General features: G+C 46.1%; 4 protein-coding genes across 4 annotated transcripts in view; 2 read left to right on the forward strand and 2 right to left on the reverse strand.

The window, feature by feature from the left end:
* The window catches only part of LOC126567771 (ecdysone-induced protein 75B, isoforms C/D-like), an 83,602-nt gene extending 67,292 nt beyond the window's left edge, over positions 1-16,310 (reverse strand). Inside the window, exon 1 of the mRNA XM_050224056.1 lies at positions 15,110-16,310. Within this exon, the coding sequence (XP_050080013.1) occupies positions 15,110-16,310 (1,201 nt within the window). The remainder of the gene's footprint in view (positions 1-15,109) is intronic.
* The window catches only part of LOC126568579 (histone H3.3A-like), a 537,920-nt gene that overhangs the window by 131,739 nt on the left and 381,097 nt on the right, over positions 1-25,084 (forward strand). The window lies entirely within an intron of this gene.
* Positions 10,472-25,084, reverse strand: part of LOC126568029 (glycosyltransferase 25 family member) — a 376,451-nt gene continuing 361,838 nt past the window's right edge. Inside the window, exon 6 of the mRNA XM_050224425.1 lies at positions 10,472-10,481. The gene's annotated coding sequence lies outside the window, so the exon portion shown is untranslated. The remainder of the gene's footprint in view (positions 10,482-25,084) is intronic.
* LOC126568601 (uncharacterized) overlaps positions 21,479-25,084 on the forward strand; it is a 447,537-nt gene continuing 443,931 nt past the window's right edge. The window contains exon 1 of the mRNA XM_050225101.1: positions 21,479-21,483. The gene's annotated coding sequence lies outside the window, so the exon portion shown is untranslated. The remainder of the gene's footprint in view (positions 21,484-25,084) is intronic.

Here is a 25,084-nt window from a genome sequence, read left to right on the forward strand (position 1 = left end):
TTAAGTAAGCAACATTTAACGACCGGTCGCAACCATTTAAACCTCGATGGAACTCACTACCGTCACTCCCCACTAATAATCACTCATATTGAGTGATTTTTGTTTAATTTTTATGTTTTCAAATAACGGAATGTTACTGTTTTGCGAAAATTGCACAACATTGATCAGTATTACAAGCTAAGAAGCTAGTGAAAAGATGAGATTTTCCTAAGGAAAGTAAATCGAAAGATAAAATTAAGATTGACAGATGGATGAGCAAACGCATGCATGCTCTAATGTCACTATTCACATTTGTCCGGCCGACAAGATTTGGCCCGAGTGATGAGCAGCTCGCTGCCGCCATTGAGTCAAGATTCGCAGTTTTGCCCAAGCTCCGTGTGGTTGTGCCTGACGACTTGACCTTCTGCGCGTTTATTGATCCTCCTTTGCCTAGCTATCTCTCTCTCTCTCTCTCTCTCTCTCTCTCTCGCCTGCACGAGTCACTCACTTCCCTAGCACCATCCTTGTCTGGACGGCCTTTATGTCCGTTTGTCGAGTAGCTTCCCTAAGACTAGGCATCAGAAGAATGCGTACTGTGAAGTAGCCCCATCTTCCTAACGTGACGCTGTGACTTCGTTTTTGCTTGTACTTTACAAGGCCCACGACATAGACAACAGAGACAAGTAGAGCCTATGGCGCGTGTAGAATAGGGAAACGAAATAGAAAACAATTCGCCAAAATACCGAAGTAACTGAATTTGAGCTTCGTTGTTAGAGCCCAGACACACACACACACACACTGCCATACACAAAACTTAAGGTTGATTATTATTCAATCGATTGTACACGGTGTTGTTTTTCGTTACGGGCCAGACACAGGGTACAATCCAACAACAAATGCCACCGAACTTCGCCGCCCAATCCGCCCCACATCATCAACACGCAAGCTGTTATCTTATCGTGACGCCTTCACCTTCGCCTCGGCTAATAGTCGATGACCGACAACGGAGTCCCGTAGCGGCATTGTGGAAACAAAAAAAAAATCGGCGCGCATTATTGCGTTCATCGGACGAATTTCGTAGGGAGGATTTGGCCCGCTGTCCTTCCTGATGTCACCCCCATGCGGACGAACGAACGCGGGCAAGTTCGGTATGCGCCATTAGTTGCCATTATGTCCTTGATAGTCGGGGCTCTAGGAGGAAGGGGGGTGGGAATTAGTAGCCTTTGTTCGGTCAAACGTTAACACACTCCATGTTGATTTTGAGAGCCCGGAAGCGTACTCGTACGACCGTAGAGCGCCGTTAAGCCGCACACTACGATGGCATTTACTACTGCGGTGTTCGATGCTGCCTCCCATATGAGATGGGAGGTTGCTCACGGGTGCGTCACTGCGCGCTTGCACACACCGCCGACAGGGTGCGCTGCTGCTGAGTGTGCGGCTGTGTGTGCTCCAGTGCCACACATTTTTGGTGCTAAGTAAATAAACTGTGCAAATAAAAAATAAACTTCTCATCCCCATCACCCCCCCCCCCTCCCCAACCCCACCCTGGTCGATCGTTTTCTCACCCCTCACTCTCAACTAGCATGGGACTTGTGTCTCGTTCGGATGTAGGTGAGAGGCCAGGCTTGTTTTTCGGGGAATTTTGCCAACTGAAAGCGGTTGGAGGGATTGCGCGAGAAACCGGTGGTTGACCTTGAAATGCGACGCAAAAAAAAAAGATCTGTTAAAATTAAATTTAGAACCCTGGCTAAGGTATCGCCCTGGCGGGAAAGAACGAGAGCGAGATAATGCGCAATTTTCAATGAGTTGTGTCTCGTTTGAACTGACAGTTGGGGGATGGATTTTTTTTTGGGGGTTGGTGTTTGACGACCCAAAAGACACATGGTAGAGCAGCTCCCGCGGGTTTACATAGCGACAGAGTATGAATGATAGATAGCAACTGAACTGAAAGACGAAACGAGACACACATCGATTGCACACATTTGCCTGTGTCGCCAAGGACACCAAGCATTACGTGAACTGTATTAAATCAACCCCGAAAATCAAGTAGCCAAACAATAATACCTGAAATGTCATGACTACCCCTCAGAACCTCTCCTCCCCACGACTCAATTACTCCATTATAAAAAAAAGGAAACAAAAAAACGTAAACATAATCTTCTGTGTATTCTTCTTGCCCAAAAAGTTCTATCGATATTGCGTGAGAGTGAGTATGGGGTTTGATATCAGCAGTGTCGCTAATGTATCGGTTAGCTCCCCTTCCCCGGGGGAAACGTTTATTTTCTCATCACCACCCACACACGCCGAAAGGGGGTGTATGTATGATAGGAGCACAGGTCTCAACAATTTCAAGGGCAAACATGACACGCACATCTGTGTCGCGATATGAGCGGGAGCAAATAATAAAATATAATTCAAACGGCCTTGCGGTCTTCGTAATCGGTCGCACACTACCGCACTGATGGGTTGTAGGGGTCGCAGTACCTGTAATAGCTGTAGGTTGGCGTGTAAGTTCGTTTCCTCTTTGACACCTGTCATTTGCTAGTGACCGAGCAGTGTGACATTTGATACCCGTCAAGTATATTAGTAGCTCGGTGAAGCTATCTGTCAACGGCTAGCTCAGTTATTAAATCGCAGACGAATGTGATAATTTGACCAACATACACTCAAATGACATAAGTCAACAAAACGATGCCTCTCCCCCCAGAAGCATTAAAGCAACTTATCAAATTACCTACTGCCCTCTCAAACAGCACGAGAGCCTATTGGAACGAAGCAAACAGAAACCCCGCACGTATTCCAATTCCAATAAGCGCACCAGAGAAGACGGAAACGAGATTCGAAATCGAGGAGGTTTTATGTCTGATAACGATAACTTCCAATCTACTCCATACCAGCTTACCCTCACCGGCCCAGACCGCCACACACAAGAAGCTCGAGGTGCTATCGGGCAGAGGGAATGTGTGTTTCTACTTTTTTTTTCTGCTCGTTCCATCCAATTCCACCGCGTTCATAGGCAGCGGCAGCTGAGGAAGATGACCGTGGCACCCCAGCAAGAGACAACGGGTGGGATAAGGTGGATGTCAACGACCGAGATAAAGTGCTGAACTTTCTCAAGGATACATCCCCCCCCCCCCGCGTCTTGCGGCTCTTTCGGCCTGACTTCTGCTGTGCCGCGTTGCTGTTTACCAGTCAATGATCCAGCGCAATGCCACACACAGCCACAGCTGCCTTCCGTACGGTGGTAGTCTAATGCCTTGCCACCTTCACGCTGCACTGCAGCGTACGGTTCAAACGTCAGCAATCGGGTGGATTGGTAGATAAGAAGACGCTGACGAGCATCGAATGCATTATTTTTATCACGCTCGCTTGTGCGAGTGTTGTTGCATGCGCTATTCACCTACTTTTGAGTCTCGATTATTCTTCTCGTTTTGAAGTATGAGAAGTGCTGATAATCTAGAAGAGTACTGATAATCAATTTTTAAAATCTTCCGTTGGCATATGTCAACAGGGGCTCCGGTGTGTATCCAGTAGATCGTTAAGCCAAGAAGAAGAAGCAGATGTTGTCATATGTCAAAATTAGAAGCGACATGTCACTTGTTGACAGCTGACAATTTGACAAGTACTAAAGCACTTCTATTAGTATTCGTAGTGTACTCATAATTTGACACCTCGGTGCATTTTTTACTTGTTTTAATAATAAAAATTAACATTAATCTCTGTTATCAAACTTTCATTTTCATGCCATGCCTATCGATCGATTCTTAATAAGTATTTAAATCAATCATTCCATATTTAAGAAATCAGACGAAAACCCTATCACAATAGAAAGCGAAAAATTACTCTTTCAAAACGAATCGACCCCAAAGTCAATGTCTGGCCACCGTCTGGCCGCAAGGTTCGGGAGAAATTAAACGAAATACAAAAGAATAGCATACAACACAAATCCACACTGACCAAGTGAAACAACAATGTAATAACACACTCTGGGGTTGAAATTGCTTCCATCGGTAGCAAAAACTTCACCTAAAAAAAAAAAATCGGATTTTTTAAATGGTTTTTTTCATCCCACCCCGTGGTCGTATGGGTTCATCACCCTTTCTTTCGGGGGTTGAAATAAAAAAAAACAGCCCCAACTGGGGCTCGTGCAACAGCTACGATCATCGTCATCAGCAGCGGAAGGTGAAACCGACAAAACCAATCCAAAGCACCAGCCCGGGGGACGGTGCAAGAAAGAGTGGCAAGAGAGCTGTGAAGCACAGTCCAGTGCGATTGCTACAGGAAAGAAGAAAGCATACAAAAAAAAAACCCCTCCGATGCCGCGCCCGCCTCACTAGTGCCTGGGAAGAAAGCTGCGAAGAAAGTGCTAAAGCGAACAGCCGAAGAAAGGTAACACTTTCGCTCGTTGAAAGTGAAGGTTCGCTTGATCTTTTGCTGCGGTTTTTTTTTTTTGTGTGCTACTGCTGCTGTAGATATGCGAGAAGAAGCAACACGTAGCATAATGTTGTGCTGTGCTATGCAAGATGTCTTTCTCTTTTTTCTCACCTCTTGAGACCAACGTGCCTAATGGAAAAGGCTTTTGGGGCTCAAAGAAAAGCAAAACCTTGCGATGGATTTTTGTTTCAGATTTTGGCTTTTGGACTAGGAAAATTGAGAATGCGTGGAAAACATACGGAAAGTGAAGTGGCTTGTCAGGGAAAGTTTTTGTGAGGAAAATCCAACAGACAAATCACACAGAAAAAAAAAACGGTATCTGCACTGTCAACAAAGATGACCAGACTGTGAAGATTTTTTTGAAGCGATTATTAATAGCTTCCTTAATTGTAGGGTTAAAAACTGGGAAAGCCTACCGAGAAATAAGTCATCGATATCCCGCATCATAAAGCTTGCAAGATTCTTCGTCCAAACAACAAATGGCTTCATTTGTATCGACGATCGCCGCGGAAGTGATCATGATTTAATCACCTTCGGTGGTCGATTCTCTGCGCTAATTGGAGGCCAGTGTCGTGCTTTGCAAAAACCTGAATCCCATTTTTGGGTCTTCTGCTGTGTTTGTGTGTGGTGGATTAATCCACATACAGCAGCTTGTACTACAGATTTACCGAACGGGGTCCTCAGCTGTGCAAGAAATTTTTGCGCACCATAACCAAAATGCCAAAAGCTCTTTGGACGGTTCGCGATGACCGTGAGGATTTGTGCGTTGGAAATGGAGTTGAATGAACCTACCGAAAATGGGCACCCGCGGAACTAGCCGTCAGGGTGCTCGTAGATCGTTATCGTGGAATCGCTACTTCTTAGATTTTTGTGCGCTTAGTTTGGCTCGGATTAAGGCAGCGTGGCTTAGCGGTAGATGTTTTAAAATATTCAATACAGGTGTAGAAGAGAGGCGGGAGGGAAAGGGATGAATGAATGAAGATGAATTATTTAAAATATGTTTAAAGAAGAAGCTTGTTGTTTTAAAAGCATGTCTGCAATGGATTTCCTCACCATAATGGCATTTATTCAGAATACTCTATCAGCAAAGCCCCAAATGCGCCTGAAGTTATGCAGATTTTAAACAAACTACGTTTGATTCGTTTTTTTTTGTAATCATGCGCCTTAAACAAAGAGACTTTTTTCTAAATCTGAACATCTGGTAGTGCGTCACAACTTTAAGAAGCTTGCCTGTGATCAAACCACACAAATCCGATACCCAAACCGGGATACCTGCTTTGCCCATTTTCGTTCAACTCTCAGAACACAAAATTTCGGCAAGAAGGATTGAGAATTGTTCGACTGTCTCAGGTAAACTTTCCCACAACAGGAACCGCGTCATAAGGAGCGTCAAATTAGGAACCAGTTCGGATGGTTGTGATTCCGCTCTTTCTTGATTGCAAGATAGGAAGCGAAAGAAAAAACGAATGAAAAGATGGTTGGAATTGGAATAGCTTTTGGTCCATATTGGGCCTGGAGAAGTATAGAATCGGAGGTAACTCGAGGTGTGACGGAGCTGAAATTAGGAAGGTATTCAACTGTGTCTGTCGTCCACTCCCACCAGAAAGAGACGATTTTTATGACTTAAAACACAGAAGAGCGAAACCCGAAGGATGCCTTGAACGATTCAACACGATGACTCACAGAGTGATCCATGTCTGGCGACAATCAGCCCATCACGGACAGAGAATATTTACAGATCTCAATAAAAACACGACAGCGTGCCAGTGTGTCTGATTGTGGAGGATGCACGCGAAAGGGCACTGGCACGAAACATTTCTAAACGGCCCTCAACCCACTTCAAGAGTCTTTATCAGTTTGCAGCTTACTCATGAGCCCCTACTGTGCGCGCATGCTTTGCAACTAGTCGGTCATGAACCTGATCCAGCCCGGCACGCATCCTTCCCTTCGATGGCGTACACATCTACAACGGCAAGCGGGCGTCGTTCCAGCGTTCCCCGAGTGAGCGTCATGTGCAAAGTGCAAAAAATGTGCAACCGAAGTTGCATGTGCAAGCTGACGGTGAGAACAATGTGTGAGAGCGGCTCAGCCAGGATCATTCAGGACGGTCGAGTGAGACAGAAGGCGCGGATCCGGTGAGAGGTAATAGCAGTACCCTTACGGCTCTACAAAAACCAGCTTATGTTCGAGCGAAAGAGCTCCTCCCAGGGAGAAAAGCGAGATGGCTGCGGGAAACCGGTGGAGGCCGCAGATGAAAGGCATGATCGCTTCAACTCGGTCATGAACCTTTTTAGCATGAGCAGTGTGGCTTTGAGTTGGGGTTGCGCATATCTCGTGGGCCGCCGCCAGCCGCGGTACACATCATCGCGCGATCCCGTCTCTCAGTCTCTCGTCTCCCGTCGGCGTCTCATGCCCCGAAGCATGGGGTTCGTTGACTCATGATGATGCGGGCCCTCTCGTACGAGCTCGGCCGTCTTTGTGCCGCTGCCCTAGTACAGATAGCGATCGAGGAACTACCGTAGTACCACAACTACTGCCATATAACTTCAACGATGCGCAGGCTGCACAAATTGATGCAGTTTTGCAGACACAATCTGTTTTGGGGTTTAAAAGTGTTAGAAAATAGGTTCATAGTACACGATTGTGGGATCCTACGAGGAACAAATTTCGCAAACTAAGCACTAAACACTCAAGAAAGGTACACGACGCCATTCGCGGCACATGGTACGCGCGGTATCGCATCATTATTCGTTGGAGCGATGATAATTCTAGCTAGCTATTCTAGCTAGCGAGCGCACTATGCATTCGTGATGCATCTTTGTACGCGAAAAGCATCTTAAGAATGCAACGCGTGATCTTGTTGCATGCAAATGCACATCAAGGGAGCCAAAGAATGACGCTCAAAGAGCAGCAATAATTCTAACCATGATCTGCTCATTTCTCACGATTAAGAATAACTCTTCAATTGTGGATGATTATTAGGACCATTAAAAGGGGTATTTAAAGTGTTTAAATGACGTTTTACTACCCCAAACACAAGCTGTTGATGGTGTACCCCGCATCTTTCCCTTTCGTATGTTAGAGTGGATGAGATATGTGAAACAAAATATGAAAAATTCGTAGAACGAATTCAGAGCCATTTGTCGAATGCTCCGTGGTATAGTTGGAAGTCTACCAATCTTTTTCCGTTTTGATAGAACAGCCTCAAGATTTCTTGCTTTGAATAGCTAGTTATAAGTATTTTAATACATGTTTGATATCCCGTCCACATGCATTCGTAAGCAATTTAGTCTTTAAATCTTGAAAATCTCGATTGGAATACCTTAAACAATAAATAAATCTCCATTTAAGGAAAGTTAGGTCATGATTCTTCTGTAGCATGGTTTTAAAAGGGTTGACTACAGACTGGCGGTGGCCCGGTGGTGTAGGCGACAGCAGCACCGGTCTTCAAACGGCAGGACCGGGCCTCAAATCTCTTCCGTAGGCCATTGTGCCAAAAATAAGAACACTGCAGATTTAATCTTCTTTTTGGCTGCTCCAAACAACCTGCTAGGTCACTTTGGCCATCTAATGGCTGATATTACGAAGTTGCGCAGTAAGTCCTCGCTACGAGGTAATGGGGTCCGGATGAGATTTGAGGCCCGGTCCTGCCGTTTGAAGACCAGCGCAACTGTCGTTTCTCCCGTTCAAGCGTCCAAATCAGTCAACTGATATCTTGATCTTACTCCTGACCAGACGTCCTACACGCTGTGACCACTAATATCAAAAAGATCTCAACATTTTTGTACTCCAGATATCTGGAAAATTAAATGGTTGTGTGGCAGAGAACTGACTGACCAACTTTGTGTGAAATTACGTGCAGGAAAGCATGAAATGATAGGCCACAGAACCTCTTTACTTTAGTGCCAAAGAGCTATAAAACATAGAAATCCCCAAAAACCGAGTTTCGCTTTCCTGATCATTGATCGATAGTAACTGAACTAAAAATTAAAGGTTTTATTGTGCTATGCTCTACAATGTATCAACAATAATGCTCTCCCTCCATGTCTCCCTCTTTCCCTCTGTCTCTTTCTCGGACGGAAATGGCAAATGCGACAAAAAAAACTGCGACGACAAGCAACGGATGTGCCCAGTTTAAAAAATGGTGCCAATTACCGTGAACGATTTATTTTCCATACAATCGACTCGGGCGGACACAAAATGTATATCACTTTCACTCGACACCGAAATGGCAAATATTTATGACCCGCTGTACGCTCCACAACCACCTTCCGGGGCCACACGTTTTCCACTACTTTTCCGAACTGAAATTAAAAACAAACCTCAACCACACCGCAGTGATCCGGGGCCATGCTGGAGAGGATTTTACCTTCATTTTTATCCCGGGCCGGGTGTCCTATTTACTTTGATGCCCTTTTTCAATGCTCTCCACGGGATCGCGTTGGGATCGCGTGGGTGACGGTGGTGACAAGACCTTCACTGTGGCGTGTGTGCAGTGCTGATGTTTCCTTTTTCTTTTCTCGACCTTATCTCGAGCGCGTCTTGGGTTTTCGAATCGAAAAGCAGTGAAATTGGCCTTGGTCGCGTAACGTTGGTTTTGGTGTGTTGGGGTTTTTGTTTTTACTTTCCAAATGTCACTGCACGGTTTGTGGCTGGTTACATGGAGAAAACTCTTACCAGAGGTCAAATTCAACTCATTCAAATGCGGTTAGTTCTTTCGGGTGAGCTTTCGTTGAACTGGCGTACTACTAAAACCCTACGAAGCTACCTGGGAATGTACTTTTGCATGCAGTTTCTACAAAACCTGCAGTGATAACAATAGTAACACACCGAAAGAAGTTCCTTCCCTCTTCCTTTGCTCAGGCTTTGCTCCTTTCTCTTTCGTGAGTTACCACGCTCAGGCTGATTGAAAGGAGGTGAAAGCATCAAGTTCCTTTTTCTCCCCCAAGCACCGACGATCGATTGAAAACGATCGAAAGCATAATAATGGCTGCAGTGCTTTACACACTGTTGCAGCGCTACACACACACACACACACACACACACACACACACAGTATGAACTCGCCCCTTAGACTGCAAGCGCACAAATCGCGATCGCACATGAACTTTGGGAAAAGGAAAACGAAAAATCTCCCCCAACACTTGCACACGCACACTTTCACACGCCACCGAAAGAGCGACACATTTGCTACCCATGACCCACTGGCTTCCTCCCTCCCTTTTTTGAAGACGAGGGTAGTATGGCGTACAGTGCACGGTAGTCACCAACCTTGCGCCCACACCACCGGGCGGCGGTTGCAGCTCAGTTGGTTTCCTCAATCGAAACGATGAACCGAACTGGCCAAAAGGGAAGAGACAAAAATGCCACCAAACTCACTACCCCAAGGTGTCCAAAAAAAAAAAAAAAAAACGCTCACTGTGGAACTTGGTGGCCGTTCAATTTCTCTTGCGGTTCATCGAACTTCTCACTCACCTTTTCCCTCCCCACATGCACGCATTCATTCAACCCACGATTATTTTCTCCAACACCTCTCCCTTACCATTTCTTGCTCGTTGGGGGGAGCGTTCGAAAAAATATTACATTCCGTTTTGTACACTGTTTTATCATTTTTCCTTGTTCTTTCTTTTTCTCTCTCTCTCTTTCTCTCTATCTCTATCTTTCTGTACAACTTTTTTTTGTTTATTTTAATGCAGTTTTCTCTGTTTGTTCTTTTGTTTCAACACTTACATTCTTTTGTTTTATTTACCTCACCTTTTTTTGCTTTTTCCCCCCGCACTTCACGTTTCCTTGTGTTGTCAGAAAAATTAAAGTAAAGAATAATTAATACAATCAGCAATACGCTTAGACTGTCGTAATTGAATTGGAGTTTGAAACAAATTAGTAATAATAATAAACTGTACAATGAAACATATTTTCTCCAAATTTTTTTTCGGGCCTCTTGCTGTCACATACTCGCGAAAAAAAACCAAAAAAATCAACTGGATGAAAAATTTAAAAGACGACAATACGGCGTCGTATGAAAAATAGAAAAAGTATGATAATTTTTACACTCTTATTTCTAGTTTCTTTTACTCGTTCTATTTCTCTCCAAATATTTTTGTATCATTTTACGACTATTTTTAATTGTTTTATTGTTATTTTCCATTTTATACTTTTATCTTTTTGGTTTACTATTCTTTTCATTTTGAATTTCCTTTTTCTTTTACACTCCTTACAATGATTTTATTTGAGTGATTTAATCGCAGTGAAAATAACCTAATGCGACCGTCATAAATTATTTGCTTATGAGTTGATAAACTTTTGTGGAAGCATTCAATTTATAGTTCATTTACAATTCAGTGTTACTGGACCGTCATTATTAATTATAAATAAATACAATTCAGTGTAAATTGAACGCACGATGGCTTACTGAGCTTGCTGATGTTGTACATGAGCTGATGCCTTTATCGAAATAGTACGGTCAAACTGTCGTTTATTGGCAGTTTTGAACTAATGCTCATGGAAAAGTTGCAGGAATTACGAATGTGTGCATCGACAACACAGCACTTGGATAATACTGGAAAATTATTTTTGGGACCGCTGGCTATATGCAAAGGAAACCATAGAGCTAGCGTAATGCCGAAAAAATGTGACCCATTGTCTAACACGGTGGCATTTAGACCCAGTAAAGCTAGGATTATTTAATAATTATTGTTCGTTGACAACGCTTTATGTAGCATTTGATAGATTCAATATCCACGCGATAATTTCGTCCTTCTCAAACCTTTGTTGGGGTAAGAGGTGGGACCTATCATCATCATCATCACCATATAAAGTAGTTGGATAATCAGTCCTCAGTACGGAGAAACGATTGGAAGGGATGGGATTTGAACCACGGTTCTGCCATGTGAAGGCCGGTGCAGTTTTTTCCACTACTACCGAAACGCCAAAGCTTTGCTAAAGCTTTTTCCACATTCAAACCACTTCGAAATGAAAAACTAAAGAAAAACGTTGTATTTTCTTCTCGTTATCTTTCTCTCTCTTCCCATTCTTCCAACCACAAATATTTCGCTGTTTTTCCCCCACTTCTGGTTCGCTTTCATCTTTGCTTTGCTCCCATTTCCCAACATCCGGCGCCAGAGAAAGACAGCCGGTGCTGCCATCTGGTAGCGACTGGCGGAAAAAGTTTTATCCATACAATTTCTCCGTACCCGTCCAACAGAGGGCGCTAGCACGGTGAAATTGAAACTCCACTTTCTCCCAGTTTTCCACCAAAGCTAGATAGAGGGGGGGGGGGGAGGTAGGCTATTTCCTTCCGCTTTTTTACACACATTTGCTGTGATTTAAATTCCTTTCCATATGGTTTAAACATACTCGCTTGGCCCTTCACAACATCACGCTCGGAAAATTTCATTGACAGAAATGAGGGGAAAGAAGAATGCTCTAGAACAACACTCCAACTGCAGCAACGTGCAGCAAAAGAGCTTTCCCCTTGAATGAAACGATGCACGAACGCACCTTCATCAAGCTCCTTCAAGCTCCGCACCGTCATAGAAAGGTCAAAACAACATAACGTGAAGGGGGACACCGATGAAAGTAGAACAGAAAAAAAAGAAAAACACCCTCCTACTCGGGGAAAGGGAGCAATAGCAAAACAATTGTCCCGTGCAAAAGCATGTTTTCAACCCAACCACATTTACAAAACAGAATGGCCTCGTACAGGGGAACGAGTTACCCCCGAAGTTGCCAAAATATTTTCACCCAAAAGCTTACCCTTCCCCGTGTGACTTGGGTTGTTTATTTAAACCCTTAGCTCACCCCTTCTCCCCCCCCCCTCCACCCCGGGGGACACGCATACACCAAACGTACGGTTAACCGTGGTGTGTCATTGTTGTGCTACGTTTGGGCGCATTTTTTGACGTAAGGTCCACCAGAAAAAAAATGACCACTTTTAAATAAATTCATGCACTTTCGAGGATGCTCCAGCACACTTTTTGTACAACACACACCCTCCCGCATGATGTGTGGCCCACCCCAACAATGAGTGACCATGCTCGCGTTGGTCGTCACGAAGGCACGCACGAAAAGCCTTTTTTTAAACGAAATTCAATGGTGCCAGCTTTTTCTACAGTCCCCAACTTCGTTCCAAAACCCCAAGGTCACACACACACACACATACGGCCGTGCCATCCGAAAAGGCATTGGAGCGTTAAGGCCACACAAAGTCAAAGTGAAGGCCACCTCACCAAACCCAACATGGGGACGACTAAGGCTAAGAATAATCCTTGCTCGCAGAAGAAAAAGGGACAAAACATGGCCGAAAGATACCGGGTCGGTTGGCTAGAAAGAACCACCCAACGTACCACACCCTTCCCGTGCTTCGCCGATCCGCCCCGTCAAAGTGAAGGCGCATGATTCAAAAGAAAGGGATGAACGGATCTCGGCACTCCGATGGGCACTCTTCCGATGGGGTTACGGAACAAGGAAAAAGCATCAACACGCCAAGGATCAATAGCCAATGGGGTAACTGGGTATGCGAGTGTGACCCTGGACGGAGGGATAATTATACATATTCTAGCACCATCAGGCCTGTGCCTTGATTAGGTTTCGTTCGGATGGTGCCGTTTGCGTGGAGGGGGCGCGCACCTTTCCGTTCGTCCTTGGATTGGGAAAGCAAGGTAATGTATACGAACCCGTGCACTGCACTTCAGGGAAAGGGTGCTCAAGGGTCAAAGCCGCAGCTTTTCAATCATCGTGCGCCGCGTTGGGAGAAAACAATATTTTAATAATGATCAAATTAATAAACTACTTCGACTTCTTAAACGATTAATGGCACAACTTTTGTGCTGTGGGAAATATATTTCGGAATAATCGATGAAAATGTCTGAAGAGCTTACAGAGAGCAATTCAGGCGTCAAGATATAGTATTTCTAGTCGTTCTTAGAAAGAATCTATCGTTAAACAGTAATCGATTGCTTCGCTGGCTTCTCTTGAGTGTATTACAAACGTTGCACAGGACCTAATTATACATCACAACAAATACACTTATGAAAAATAAATCACATTCAAACATTCAGTACAATACTCACCCGAAAAAAAAAATCACCGCTACTGACGTCATTTTTCTCATCCACCATATTGAATAATTGCAGCAACAGAAACCCCCCCACAGGAAGATGCAAAACTCACACTACAACCATTTGGCACATCACGCACGTTTGTTAACGCCGTTCGCCATGATTAAGTACTTCCGCATCGCATAGGTGTTTGCAGACGACGACATCAAACCACGTCACCTTCACAGCGTTATGGATGAAAAACTGCCATCACGATCAACGCCATCCATATTAAGTGCCGGTCGTGTTTAACCTGTTCATTAGCTGGGTGATCTTTGGCGGTGTGCTGTGCGGCTAGCTTACGATTATTTTTGCATCGTACCATTAATGCGCGAGCTATCGAAATGGAGCCGCCTGGTGCTTGACCTCTAAGGAGTTTATCGCTTCGCTTATCTCCGAGATAGCGTATAAAGCCCTTAAAAGATTATTAACAGACCGTTTGGAAATTTTAGGGAAGTTGTCAAGGAAGATCGAAGTCAAAAAACCTTCCTGACATATTATTTTCAAACGAGGTATACTTCTGTGTCCGAAAAATAAAGCGACTTTGGGTTTTTTTTTTCTTAAATGATTTTTTATTAGGCCAAATGAAGGTCATCACCTTCGAAGTCATCCCCTACCGATGCAATGCACCTCTTTCACCTCTTCTCCCACACGCCGAAGCAGATGGAAAACGCTGATGCTGGGATGTCCTTTAGTTCCGCCGTCGCTACGGCCTTCTATCTCCTCGATAGCGTCAAAACGGTGTCCCCGAACCGGCCGTTTTGGCTTGTTGAACAACCAGAAGTCAGCTGGTGCCAAATCAGGCGAATACGGCGCGGTTACGAAACAATATGGGTGTCAGTTGTTGCGAAAAACTCCCCCAAAATGACGGCACCAGGGGAGACTTTCCCCGCTTCAACCCCAAAACATCTTTCAGGATGGTGTTGACCGAGGTTTTGCAAGTCCCAACACTTTCCGAAAGGTCTCGTATCGTTAATCGACGATTGTTGACCACCAAATCCTTGATTTGGACGATGTGGGCGTCGTCGTCGGTCGAGGTGGATGGTCTCCTCGGACGGTCCTCGTATTCGATCTTCTCACGGTCATTCTTGAATTCCCAAAAGCTTTTTGTGATATCCTCAATGGTTCCACAGCGCTTATTTCATTGCGCAAAAAAAAATCGGATACATGCGCGCTACTACTCCACAAACTTGGACATGGTCAATATGGACAAAAACATTTGGCGCAGCTCCGCAAAACAAATTGTCACTCCTAGCCGGGTGGATGTTGGGACTTGAAACGTGGCAGAACTGTCAAAAACATACATATTGACAAACGAAATTTGACATCCAATGTCACCTTACTTTGCGGACACAGTAGTACATCAGCTTCAGAGTGACTTCATGACTCAGAGGGGTATATGCTTGTAAATACTCGATGCAGTCTCTCATAACTGTATGACATGCGATCCATGATAGGCGAAGTTTTAGGCGAATTCAAAGGACAGCAAATGAGGATCTCTCATAAATGTTTTACCCAATTTTTGTCTCGTTAAGGACTCTCCGTAAATTCTACATTAAATATCCTTTTGATATGATTGTATGACATAATGTACTTACCTAAATCAGGCATGGAACTGGACGGTTCCTCGTGTCCACCACCGCTCTTGGGTAGCTTCAGCGGTGGCGGTGGAGGTGGAGGCTGCATTGAGGTTACGTGTCCGTGTTGATGATGATTGTTACTGTGTTGCTGCTGCTGCTGCTTGCTGCTTGAAACCGTCGTTGCTGTAGTAGAGGTAGCCTGCGTTGGCGGCTTGCTGTAGCTGGAAGCACGCTCGTTTGACACGAGGATCGTGGTCGTGATGCTGCTGGAAGTGTGAGGATGTTGCACTACCCCGACACCTCCGCTTCCGGCAGGCGAAAGGCGTCCTCCTTGGTGGGAAGGTGGTGGTGGCGGTGGTGGTGGGGATGATGGTGACGAATGACGGCCACCACCGTTCGTAACGATGATGCTGCTGTGCTGCTGTACGCGGAACGATCCACCGCGCGTGCCTTCCTCCAGCAGAGCGTGGTCCGGTTCTTGCCGGTCGTGCTCCGTCTTCACGTCAGTGCGAGCATCTTGCTGCAGCTGTGGCTGCGTTGAAGCAGGTTGATAGAACCGTCCATCTCTTATCACATGTACTCCCTGACCACCGCCCACCAGTACACCACTCTGCACCGGTAGATTCTGTCCGCCGTCGGCGGCCTCGTCGTCGTCATCGTCGCACGAGTGTTGGTGCGCCTTGGACACGATCTGTATCCGCGCCATCATCCGGTCCGGGTCCTCGGATGGCCGGCGTAAGGTGAGTGGTGGAGGTGACGGTTGCCGGGATGTGGTGGTCGTTGGGGATATTGGACCCCGTAGCCCGAGGGCCAGTTTGAGCGTTTTCTTCGGTGGCAGATGGGAGATGGGTAGCTGCTGGAGCGTGGACGAAGGCAGGGGTGACGTTGCGGTTGCCCTTGATTCTTCACTTCCTCCCGCCCGTGCCCCGTACACGATGCACTGATTTTCGCTTATTACGAATGTTCGCACCTCCGGCGTGGGCATCAGCTTCTTATCGTCCGACCCGCTCCCAACCTGCGGGCCAAGATGGCACGGCTCCACGTCTTCCTGTGACCTTCGATCGTGGTTGTGCTCACCACTGACGCCATCGACACCATTCGCCACTCCACGTGAGTCTTCCGTCTTTATCAGGATCTTTCGTTCCACTGCCCCACCACCTGTAACACCAACTCCTCCTCCTCCACCACCGCCTTGACCAACACTTCGCATGCACTGCATTGCTGCTGGAAGGGCGAGGATTTCCGCGACTTTTCCAAGGAAACGTTTCCTTCTCAGTTTGGAAAATGTCACCAACACACACACGCACACGTGGCCGATTTTTGGTCACTTCCCTTGCTTTCTTCTCATCGAATCGTTTCACTTGTTGCCTGCCTGGGCTTTTTTTTTTCTTTACACCTTAAAACGTTTTCTTTCAATTTTTACAATTTTCTTTCCTTTATTGTGCCTTGTCATTTGCACATCTTTCCATTTTCCTTAATCGCACTTTTTTTTCTTTTTTTTTTGGGGGGGGGGGGGGGGGGTTTGTTGGAAAACAAATTGCTTGCTGTTCACCTACCCCGGCTGCCTCTTCACCTCACTCTCTATTGCTTACGGACACGCACACTACCAGAATCAAGGCAAAACATTTGCTGGGTCACACACACAAATACACACGCGCACTAACACACCTACACCAGCTCTGACTACACAATCACATCCAATTGTAGTAACCTGAGTAGCAGCAATGTTGCCAACATTTCTATGACGCACACATACACACACACGTTTCACTGTACCAATCCGGGAGGATAGTAGTTTTTTCGGGTTTTAAGGATGGCTCTTTACCGGTTTCTCAATTCGCGTACTTTTTCTAATAAGTATTGTAAAAGATTTCCCAATCACGGGGATTCTTACGCATCATGCCGTGCATCAAAGATCCTGGCTTGGATGGTTGATGACACACGGAAGCAGGGAGGTATTGGAAAAACTCAAGGTCTACTTGTTCACCCACAGATCCGCACACACACACACGCACACACTAGAGGAGAGCGGTTGACAACCGTATAGCAACCAGTCCACGCACACGTACACACATTAGCAGTAGGCGGCGGTGTGTTGTCACTGTGTCAGGTGTTGTTGGTTTGTTTGTTTGTGTTGCTGCTTTCATTGTTCCTCCGGCCAGCCAGAGAACCGTATTGACGTTTGAAGACCATTTCTGTGGAAGAGCGTGGAAAACAAAATGAAGGGAAAAGAATTATTAGTCCGTTTTTTTTTTCTTTTGTTTCACTTTCACTTTTTTCTCGCCGTCGGTGAAAAGAATCCGGTTCGGAGTGAGTGCCTTTCCGTGTTTTCGTCCTGTCATTTTGACAAGCGCGTACTGGCACGGGTCTCTGTGTACCTTAACTTAATTTTGATCCTTTTAAGGCAAACGAAGCTTTCTTGTTTCGATTGCTTGGATAACGTAACAAACACACACTCTCTCGCTCGCTCTCGCTTGCAAAAACACCACGTGCTATTATTTTTTCCACCGCTTATTGCCGCAATTTAATAATATTCGTAACCGTGTTCGACCGGTCACAGAACAAACTAAGCGCAGAACAGCTCGGCAGCATTCACCCCACACACAGTGGGAACGTTTTCTTGCGTCAACACAACAAATCGACGCACACAGCGAGAGAGAGAGAAAGATACACAGCAGGGGGTTGATTAGGAGAAAAATGGTGGAAGGTGCGTGCGGGGAAGCAGCAGGAAAGGGCGCGCGGAACGTCGACCGACAATCTCGCGGCGGCCGACGAGTTCGCTTGTCAAACGCGGCCGAGTTCAAGGTCAACATTTTCGGCAATTCGAACGCTACGGAGCGCGCTCACACAGTGCCGCGCACGAGTTACGCAAACGGCACTCACGGTGTGACTCTTCCGCATTTTCGCGCGCCCCTGCTGCTAGCGTAGTGCGAAAGGGACGCCACACATCAACACGTTGACGATGCGAGCGAACGAGAGAAAACCGACCGTGGCCGTGAAATTAAACTCTGTGTTGTTTGATTGTACGGGGTGGACGGCGCGTCACAAGGGGGCGCAAAAGGTTATCTCTCTTTCTCACTCGCACGCTCACTTGTGAGTGAGTGCGGAAACAAGTAAACCGCTCAGCGCAATTTTTTTTTTGTTGCTTCCCTAAACGCTGTAAATGTGTCCGCCTGATCGGTGGCGATTTAGTTGGCCTACTGCGATGTGTATGTGTGTCCCCAGCTTAGGGTAGATATGAAAAAAGAAGCAGGTTTTGGGCTCTCTTCACACCCATCAAACAGACTAGAACGGAGCAAAGCGAGAATTCATGCAAATTTCCTGTTACACACACCCGTTACAAAGACCCGTCCATCGATCTTGTGCTGTGAGGGGTGGATGGGGGGAGAGCTTTAGCTTGTGACGCGTGCAGCTCCAAGGCCAACCTGCACGGGACACCACCACGGGATCCAACGTACATCGGGAGGGAGGGTTGCTCGAGTGCTAAAATCGCCTCCCGTTTGTTTGAGTGCCATCGAGGGGAGTGTTTGTTGTTTTGTTTCACCGAGTTTCTATTTGTGTGTGTTGGTGTCATCCCCTATTTGCGGACGGTGTGTTCAACCCGGAACAGTGCGCGCACTCACGGGTTACCCATTGGCCTACTCTGCGCGCGTGTGTGTTTGGTGTGGTGTGACTACAATGAGAATTGTGTGAGAAGCGTGATTCCGTTCCGACAACTTCTGGAGCAGCAAGATCTACTTGGGGGGAAACGCATGATTTGACGCGTTCTTTCGACGGCTAAGCATCTCAAAACTTAGCAAACTGTTTACATTTAATTAATGGTGACTTTTAGGAGTAGGATTAGGAGTTAATTTCCTCAGATCTAATTAAATCGGCATTGGAAAAGTCAGCGTATGCTCCTGGTGCTCTGGAAGGCAAACCCGGACTAGCAAAAGCAAATAAACCATAAACACACACACTCCACTACGGGAAACAAACACTCGAAACCTGGGCGAGATACGTTCCCCCTGGGGTGCCTTTGGTAGTTGCCGTGCACACGGGGAATGGCGTCCGCACGGCCTTGGATGGTTGGACGCGTCACGCGCCAAAGCGGCTGTCAAATCCATATGCGGGTATTTTGCCTGACATCTTCCACGGTGTGGAAAGTGCTAGTCGCGCATAGTTACAGTGCAATTGTGCCACTTCAGTACGATTGGGCATTTTCCAATTGGCGGATTTTATGTTGAAATCTTGAGTCTTCCGGCAATTATAGTTTGGAAGTTTTCAATTTTATTTTCTTATTAAATGTGTGGGGTCTTAAATTGGTTTCATTTTTATACTTGTAAGAGAGGCTTTTTGCATATTATTCACTTTGCATTTATTCATCTCAAATCTCATGCCAATTACTGATACAAAAAAAAAAAAAAAAATATGGCCACATCTTTCTTCGGTTCGAGCAAAAAGCAAATTTGGAAATTTTAGACTTCAATTACCATTTACATAGCATTGTACGTTTAAAGACCTTGCTAAAACACAGAGTGACCAAATTATTATGCATGCCCTGTGGCATAAAGGTGGTAAATCAAATCAAAGGAAGCATAAAGGAGCTGTCCAAGAGCTTCCAGAAGTTTTAATGGCAAGAGTGAAAAGGCAAAGGCATTAACTGAAGGTCTTGAACATTGGGAGGATTGTGGCATGAGCAAACTAAGCAGATGCTTAGATCCTCGTAAAAATCGTCAATCGACATGTAAGAGGGCAGTACAGCCCCGGGTTTCTCGAATATGGAACTCTGCAAAGGAGTCTCTGATTCTGACTCGGCCAGGACTTCCACTTCGTCTAGGGGCTTGTTTCTCTCCTGGTCTTTTTCACTTGCAGGCTTGGATCTCGTGACCAGGACACTGTCCATCATAATAACCAGACCGGAACAGGAGATTTTTGGTTCGTCCGGAGCACATTTCATCCCGGACGGATCGACCGCGACACACAATTAATCGTTCACTTCAAGTTCAAGAACAACGATCAACCACACCATCATCCAATGATCATCGTTGTCAAATAATCGATCGCACATTGATCTAACTTTTCCTCTTAGATAGCCCCCCGCACACACACACACACACACACCTTCCCCTTTGCAAACGAAATTAGAAACGGGTGCGAGAGAGCGGCTCACACTGTGCTCACGAGTTACCGGCACACACCCATACCGTCGCGCGTACGGTTCGTCACCAACACACGCACGCACGTACACACGGTCCGGGAAGCGCGCGCGGGAGAACAAATTCTATAAAAAGACACGGGAAACAATTTTCATGGTCACCATTTCACCTTGAATACGTTTTATTACTTGGCACTCCTGATGGCGTTGATTATAAAATGTATTTGACATTGTCGGGCCTGCAGTTAGGCTGGAGCTGGCAGAGGTCTTATCATGTGCTGTCACCGTACACCATCCACCCCAACAAAAAAAAAAAAAGAAAAAACTAGCCCGTGTATCATCGTGTGTGCACCGTCGTGTCACGTTGATAATGGTTATCACGGGTTTATTCAATAAACTTCACCTCCCCATACGACTCGCGTGCTATTGTTGTTGGGCTGCTGCTACTTTGATTGCAATTTGCAGGTGAAGCTGTGTGTGAACTACACAACAGCAGCAACAGCAGCAAAAACACACTAGATACAGTACGTCCTCTCGTACAACGCGCCACGAAAAAAACAATTCCGAATTGCGGACCGATCCAACTACCAGCAACGCATACACACACCCGGCCTGCTACGACCAGAAAGCACTTTTCTTCCCTCGACCTTTGTTGTTGTGTGTGCCATTCTTCGTTTCGGTTTGTTTTCTTTTCAGCGCCCATTTCTTGCTGCTTGCTGGTGGCTCTTTCGCACCGGAACGTAACTCGCTCGCCCGCACTCACTCACACAACCGGGAAGGGTTGTTGGTTCTCTTCTTTTGCTGCTCCTGTTCTTGTTCACACGCGGCGGCACCGGGTCAAGGCCCTGCCGGAGCAAACTCAAGGCCAACACACAACACGACAAACGCGCCACACTGATCTTGGGGAGACGCACACACACACACACACACACACGAGCGCGCTTAACCACACGGAATGAAGAAAGCACAGCAGTGGATGACGAAGAACCAGAATATAATAATAAAGTGTCGACGATTGTCGCGCTGTGTGAGTCTGGGATCGTCTCCACTGTTGGATGGAAGAACAAACTTCAGATTTTCCCTTTTTTCACACACTGCTGATGGGTAAACATTTGTACTTCGACATGCACGACTATTCCTATAGGCCTGGCCAACACCGAGAGGTTACAGAATTTGATTAGAGATGATTTCGATCGGTATCGAAGCAACCGCCCCTCTGTATTCGGTCACTATGGGTAACTGCGGCAAACCGGTTGTTTGACATTTGAACTGTCAAGTTGCGATATCCGAGAAGCACGCAGGCAACTAATCCAGTGCGAGGTAAGTGAAAGCCACCGCAATCATCACCGTGCAAGATTTAACCCCATGAACTTCGTACCTTTTTTAAGCAACAACTTCACAGGAACAGGTGCGTTAGGTCGACATCTATCGGTTGAGTTTTGCCACTGATCGAAACCGTCACCACCAACAAAAAACAGGAACGCAATAACAACAACAAAAATGTCCACCCGGAACAAAAGCACTATCCGACGCGACTAGCGACAGAACTCCGTCAGCAGAGTCCGCAACGTCAACCGTGTCCAAGCCATTCGAAAGATTTCCCTTAACTGATTTCGCTTTCATTCGGTTCGAATGCGTGATGTTACCCTCGCCTCGTTACGATGGGCAAACCGGCACGGCGCACACCGACTCCTTCTTTGCATCTGTGTGTGTGTGTGTGTGTTTGTTTCGGTTCTCGATGACTACCAGCGTCAGCCAGCGCGTCCCAGTACTCTTCCCCCACATACACACTAAAAAACCCCCTTGGTCCACACCACCCACCACTAGCAATACCCCGCTCGGTTAAGGGCTGGGTTCCGGTGTCTCGCTCTCTCTCTCTCTCTCTCGCTCGTTAGTTCTCTCCCGTACGTATGCGGGTTGCTAGAACTTTGCGGCGTTCGTTCCAGAGCCGCCGAGAGGGGGCCCGTTTTTTCCCGTTTGCGTTCTTCGTGGGACGGGAAGATGCATCTCCTTCTCGCGCTCTGCTGCACATGCGGCGCATGTTAGGATTTTGTTATTGTTGTTGTTGTTGTTGTCGGTTCGTTCGTTTCCACTGTACTGGGCGCTTTCTCGTACAATTACCAAGAAGAGTGGTTGAAGTTATTCTCGGTTCCGTGTGAATGCGCTGGCTCCCCAGTTTTCCCTGAACTTGTACATTGTACAGCAATGCTCTTTTCGTGCTCTGCCACAGTGAGGGTCAGTTTTTGGTGTGCCCACCAGTAATGTTGGACTTTCATAGCTGGAAGAGATGCAGGAGAAATGTTTCAAGAATCGTTAGAATAAGATTCTTGGTAGAATAATAATATCAATCTAGAACGAAGATTCTCTAAAACTTGAATGACAGAGGATTGAAGTTCATCTCAACATCCTACAAGAATTCTCAATATTCTGTCAATTATATCATTTCTAAAGTCTTCGTTTTGGAATTCTTAAACTCGCCAAAGCCTCTTTTCAAATGATGTCAAAAGCCCAGATCATCAGGACCCAACGATATTTTTGGCCAAGCACTGTTTTCTCTTCTAATTATATCCCCACAACACTCGCTCTCTCTCTCTCGCTATCTCGTATGCACTCTCCAGCCGCTCTCACTATTTTGCCCGACTCACGCTCATTTTCCGGCCGGCGGTTCGATTCGGCAAACTCCCGGCACTGTATCCTGCCGGACGTCTCTCCCTTACCCTACTGCCCAGAACCACTTTTCCCGAGCACCTGTTACCCGGGTTCAACCATCATCATTCCGTTTCGTTGCGCTTCTGGATGCGATTATATACATGTATGTATGTGTTTTTTTCCGCTCCTTAGACGACCCTTTTCCACCCATGACCCCTATGGAAGAAATTGCAATACCGAATACCGATTATGCTGGCAGTGCAATCTCCGTATGGTTCCGTTGGTGTGCGTTTTACAGGATACGTTTGCTTCCCTTGTGTTCGCTTTCCAAGCCGCAATGCCGATCCTGCCATTATTCACAAAGTTTTCCCTCTCCGGTGTGACCAATGCACACAACTACAAGGTGCATTTTTGGTCACCAACACATGCCTCCCTGTGTCGCGAATCTGAATCGCGAATAATCGGGATTCTCTCTCTCTCTCTCTCTCTCTCTCTCTCTCTCTCTCCCTGTGCTGTCGCATTCTAGCGCTTCGGGAAATGTAGGAAAAGTCGAGAGGATAGGGGCCAACGAACGTCGATGACGACGACCACGACGACATCAACCTTTCCCGGTTGTGTTTGTGTGTCTGACCCATCACTCCAGCCATCCGCACGGTAAGCAATTATCCTTGCGCGCAGACGATTCCTGGAATGGGAGTCCTTTTTCCATGCCAATGCCACCAAACCGAACTGACTTGCTTCCCTATTGCCAGACGCACCGGTTTTGGCAAGGAGTTGGTTTTTGGTTGCGTGTCCTACAGTGACCCCCCCCCCCCCACCCCTCCATTGCCGTAGCTGCGGCTTGTTTGCTCGCTATTATATGGAGCTGCCACGATTATGCTTGCCCCACCACTACTGCTGGACAGTTGCGGCCTATACAATATAAAGGATTCTCAAGAGGCACTTCCAGCGGGTGCCTGATTTCAAAGAGGGAAGAATTATTATGCGGAGAAGAGAAACAACAGCCAAAAAAGAAACACACCAACGTAGCATATTGTACGGCGCTATAGAACTTGTTTTGTCGGAAGGGTTTTTGGTGTGTAAATTTGTGTTATTTATTCCTGTTTTTAGCGAGAAAGGGAGACATTTACGGTTCTTTTCCTATCGATGCCGAGTGAAAGTGGTGTAGAGTTTTTATTTTTCATTGCAGTAAAATTTATAATTAAATAGGTATTTATTTACTGCTTGTAGGAAACAATTGAAGACGCCTAAATGTAGGCAAATCAAAAGCATAATACTCCTATTTCTGAAAGCAGGAACCATCAGTTTATTGGAGGATGATTTTAGTCGATTGGAGATCTTTCTTTTTTGGATACCTTAACATCTTTTTCTTTGTAATAACTTTCCCAAAAATAAAATAGCGTCGAAACGACCTTCCCTAACAGCGTTGATTGCGTTTGATGGTACAGTTAACCCAGCCATAGAACCATGCTTATCGATCCATACATTAGGCCAACGTCCACCCGAGGTGGCTACATTACGTAGCGCAAACGAAAAAAAGAAAAAACCTTACCAAACACACGCCCCGAAAGGGCAACCTCGTGTAAGGTACACGGGCAGTATGTTCACCCGCACACGCTGCTAACCTTAGTCGAACCCTTGGGCGAAGGTTGAATATCCAACGAACTTCTCACCTTTGGCAACTCTGTTCAGATGCAAATCGAACGAATATTAGGTAGGCACCGCACGTTTATAAATAAAGCTACCGGAAGTGAAACTATTCCAAAACTCAAACACCCCGGCTTCCCGGAGCAGGAAACTGCTGCAAACAAAAAGGTGCTTCACCGTACGCAGGGGTAAGTGCAAGGTCATGGCAATAATGTACGTCACCTATACGTGGGATAAATGGCGCGCGGCCGCGATCTTCGTCATACTACTGCCTTCGTCTACAGGCTGGTTTGATGGTTCAATCAGTGAAGAAAGCTCGACAAACGACAAACTGCGCGCGATCACGTAACCTTGTTAGTGGAGATGTTTGCTTCGGCAGCCGCGTCTTGATCAGCCACATTTTCGCATACTGCCCGCTAGTTTAATAAAAGTCGTTTGACAAAGTTGGCTCACTGCTTATACTGAAGGCTGAAGTGATGTCACATTGTGATGCTGTGTGCGGCTGCAATAAACATTGGCAAATGTGCAACCGTAAGCGTAATCGGGTGGCTCCAATCCAT

Source organism: Anopheles maculipalpis, chromosome 2RL (assembly GCF_943734695.1).
Source record: "Anopheles maculipalpis chromosome 2RL, idAnoMacuDA_375_x, whole genome shotgun sequence".
Classification (NCBI taxonomy): domain Eukaryota; kingdom Metazoa; phylum Arthropoda; class Insecta; order Diptera; family Culicidae; genus Anopheles; species Anopheles maculipalpis.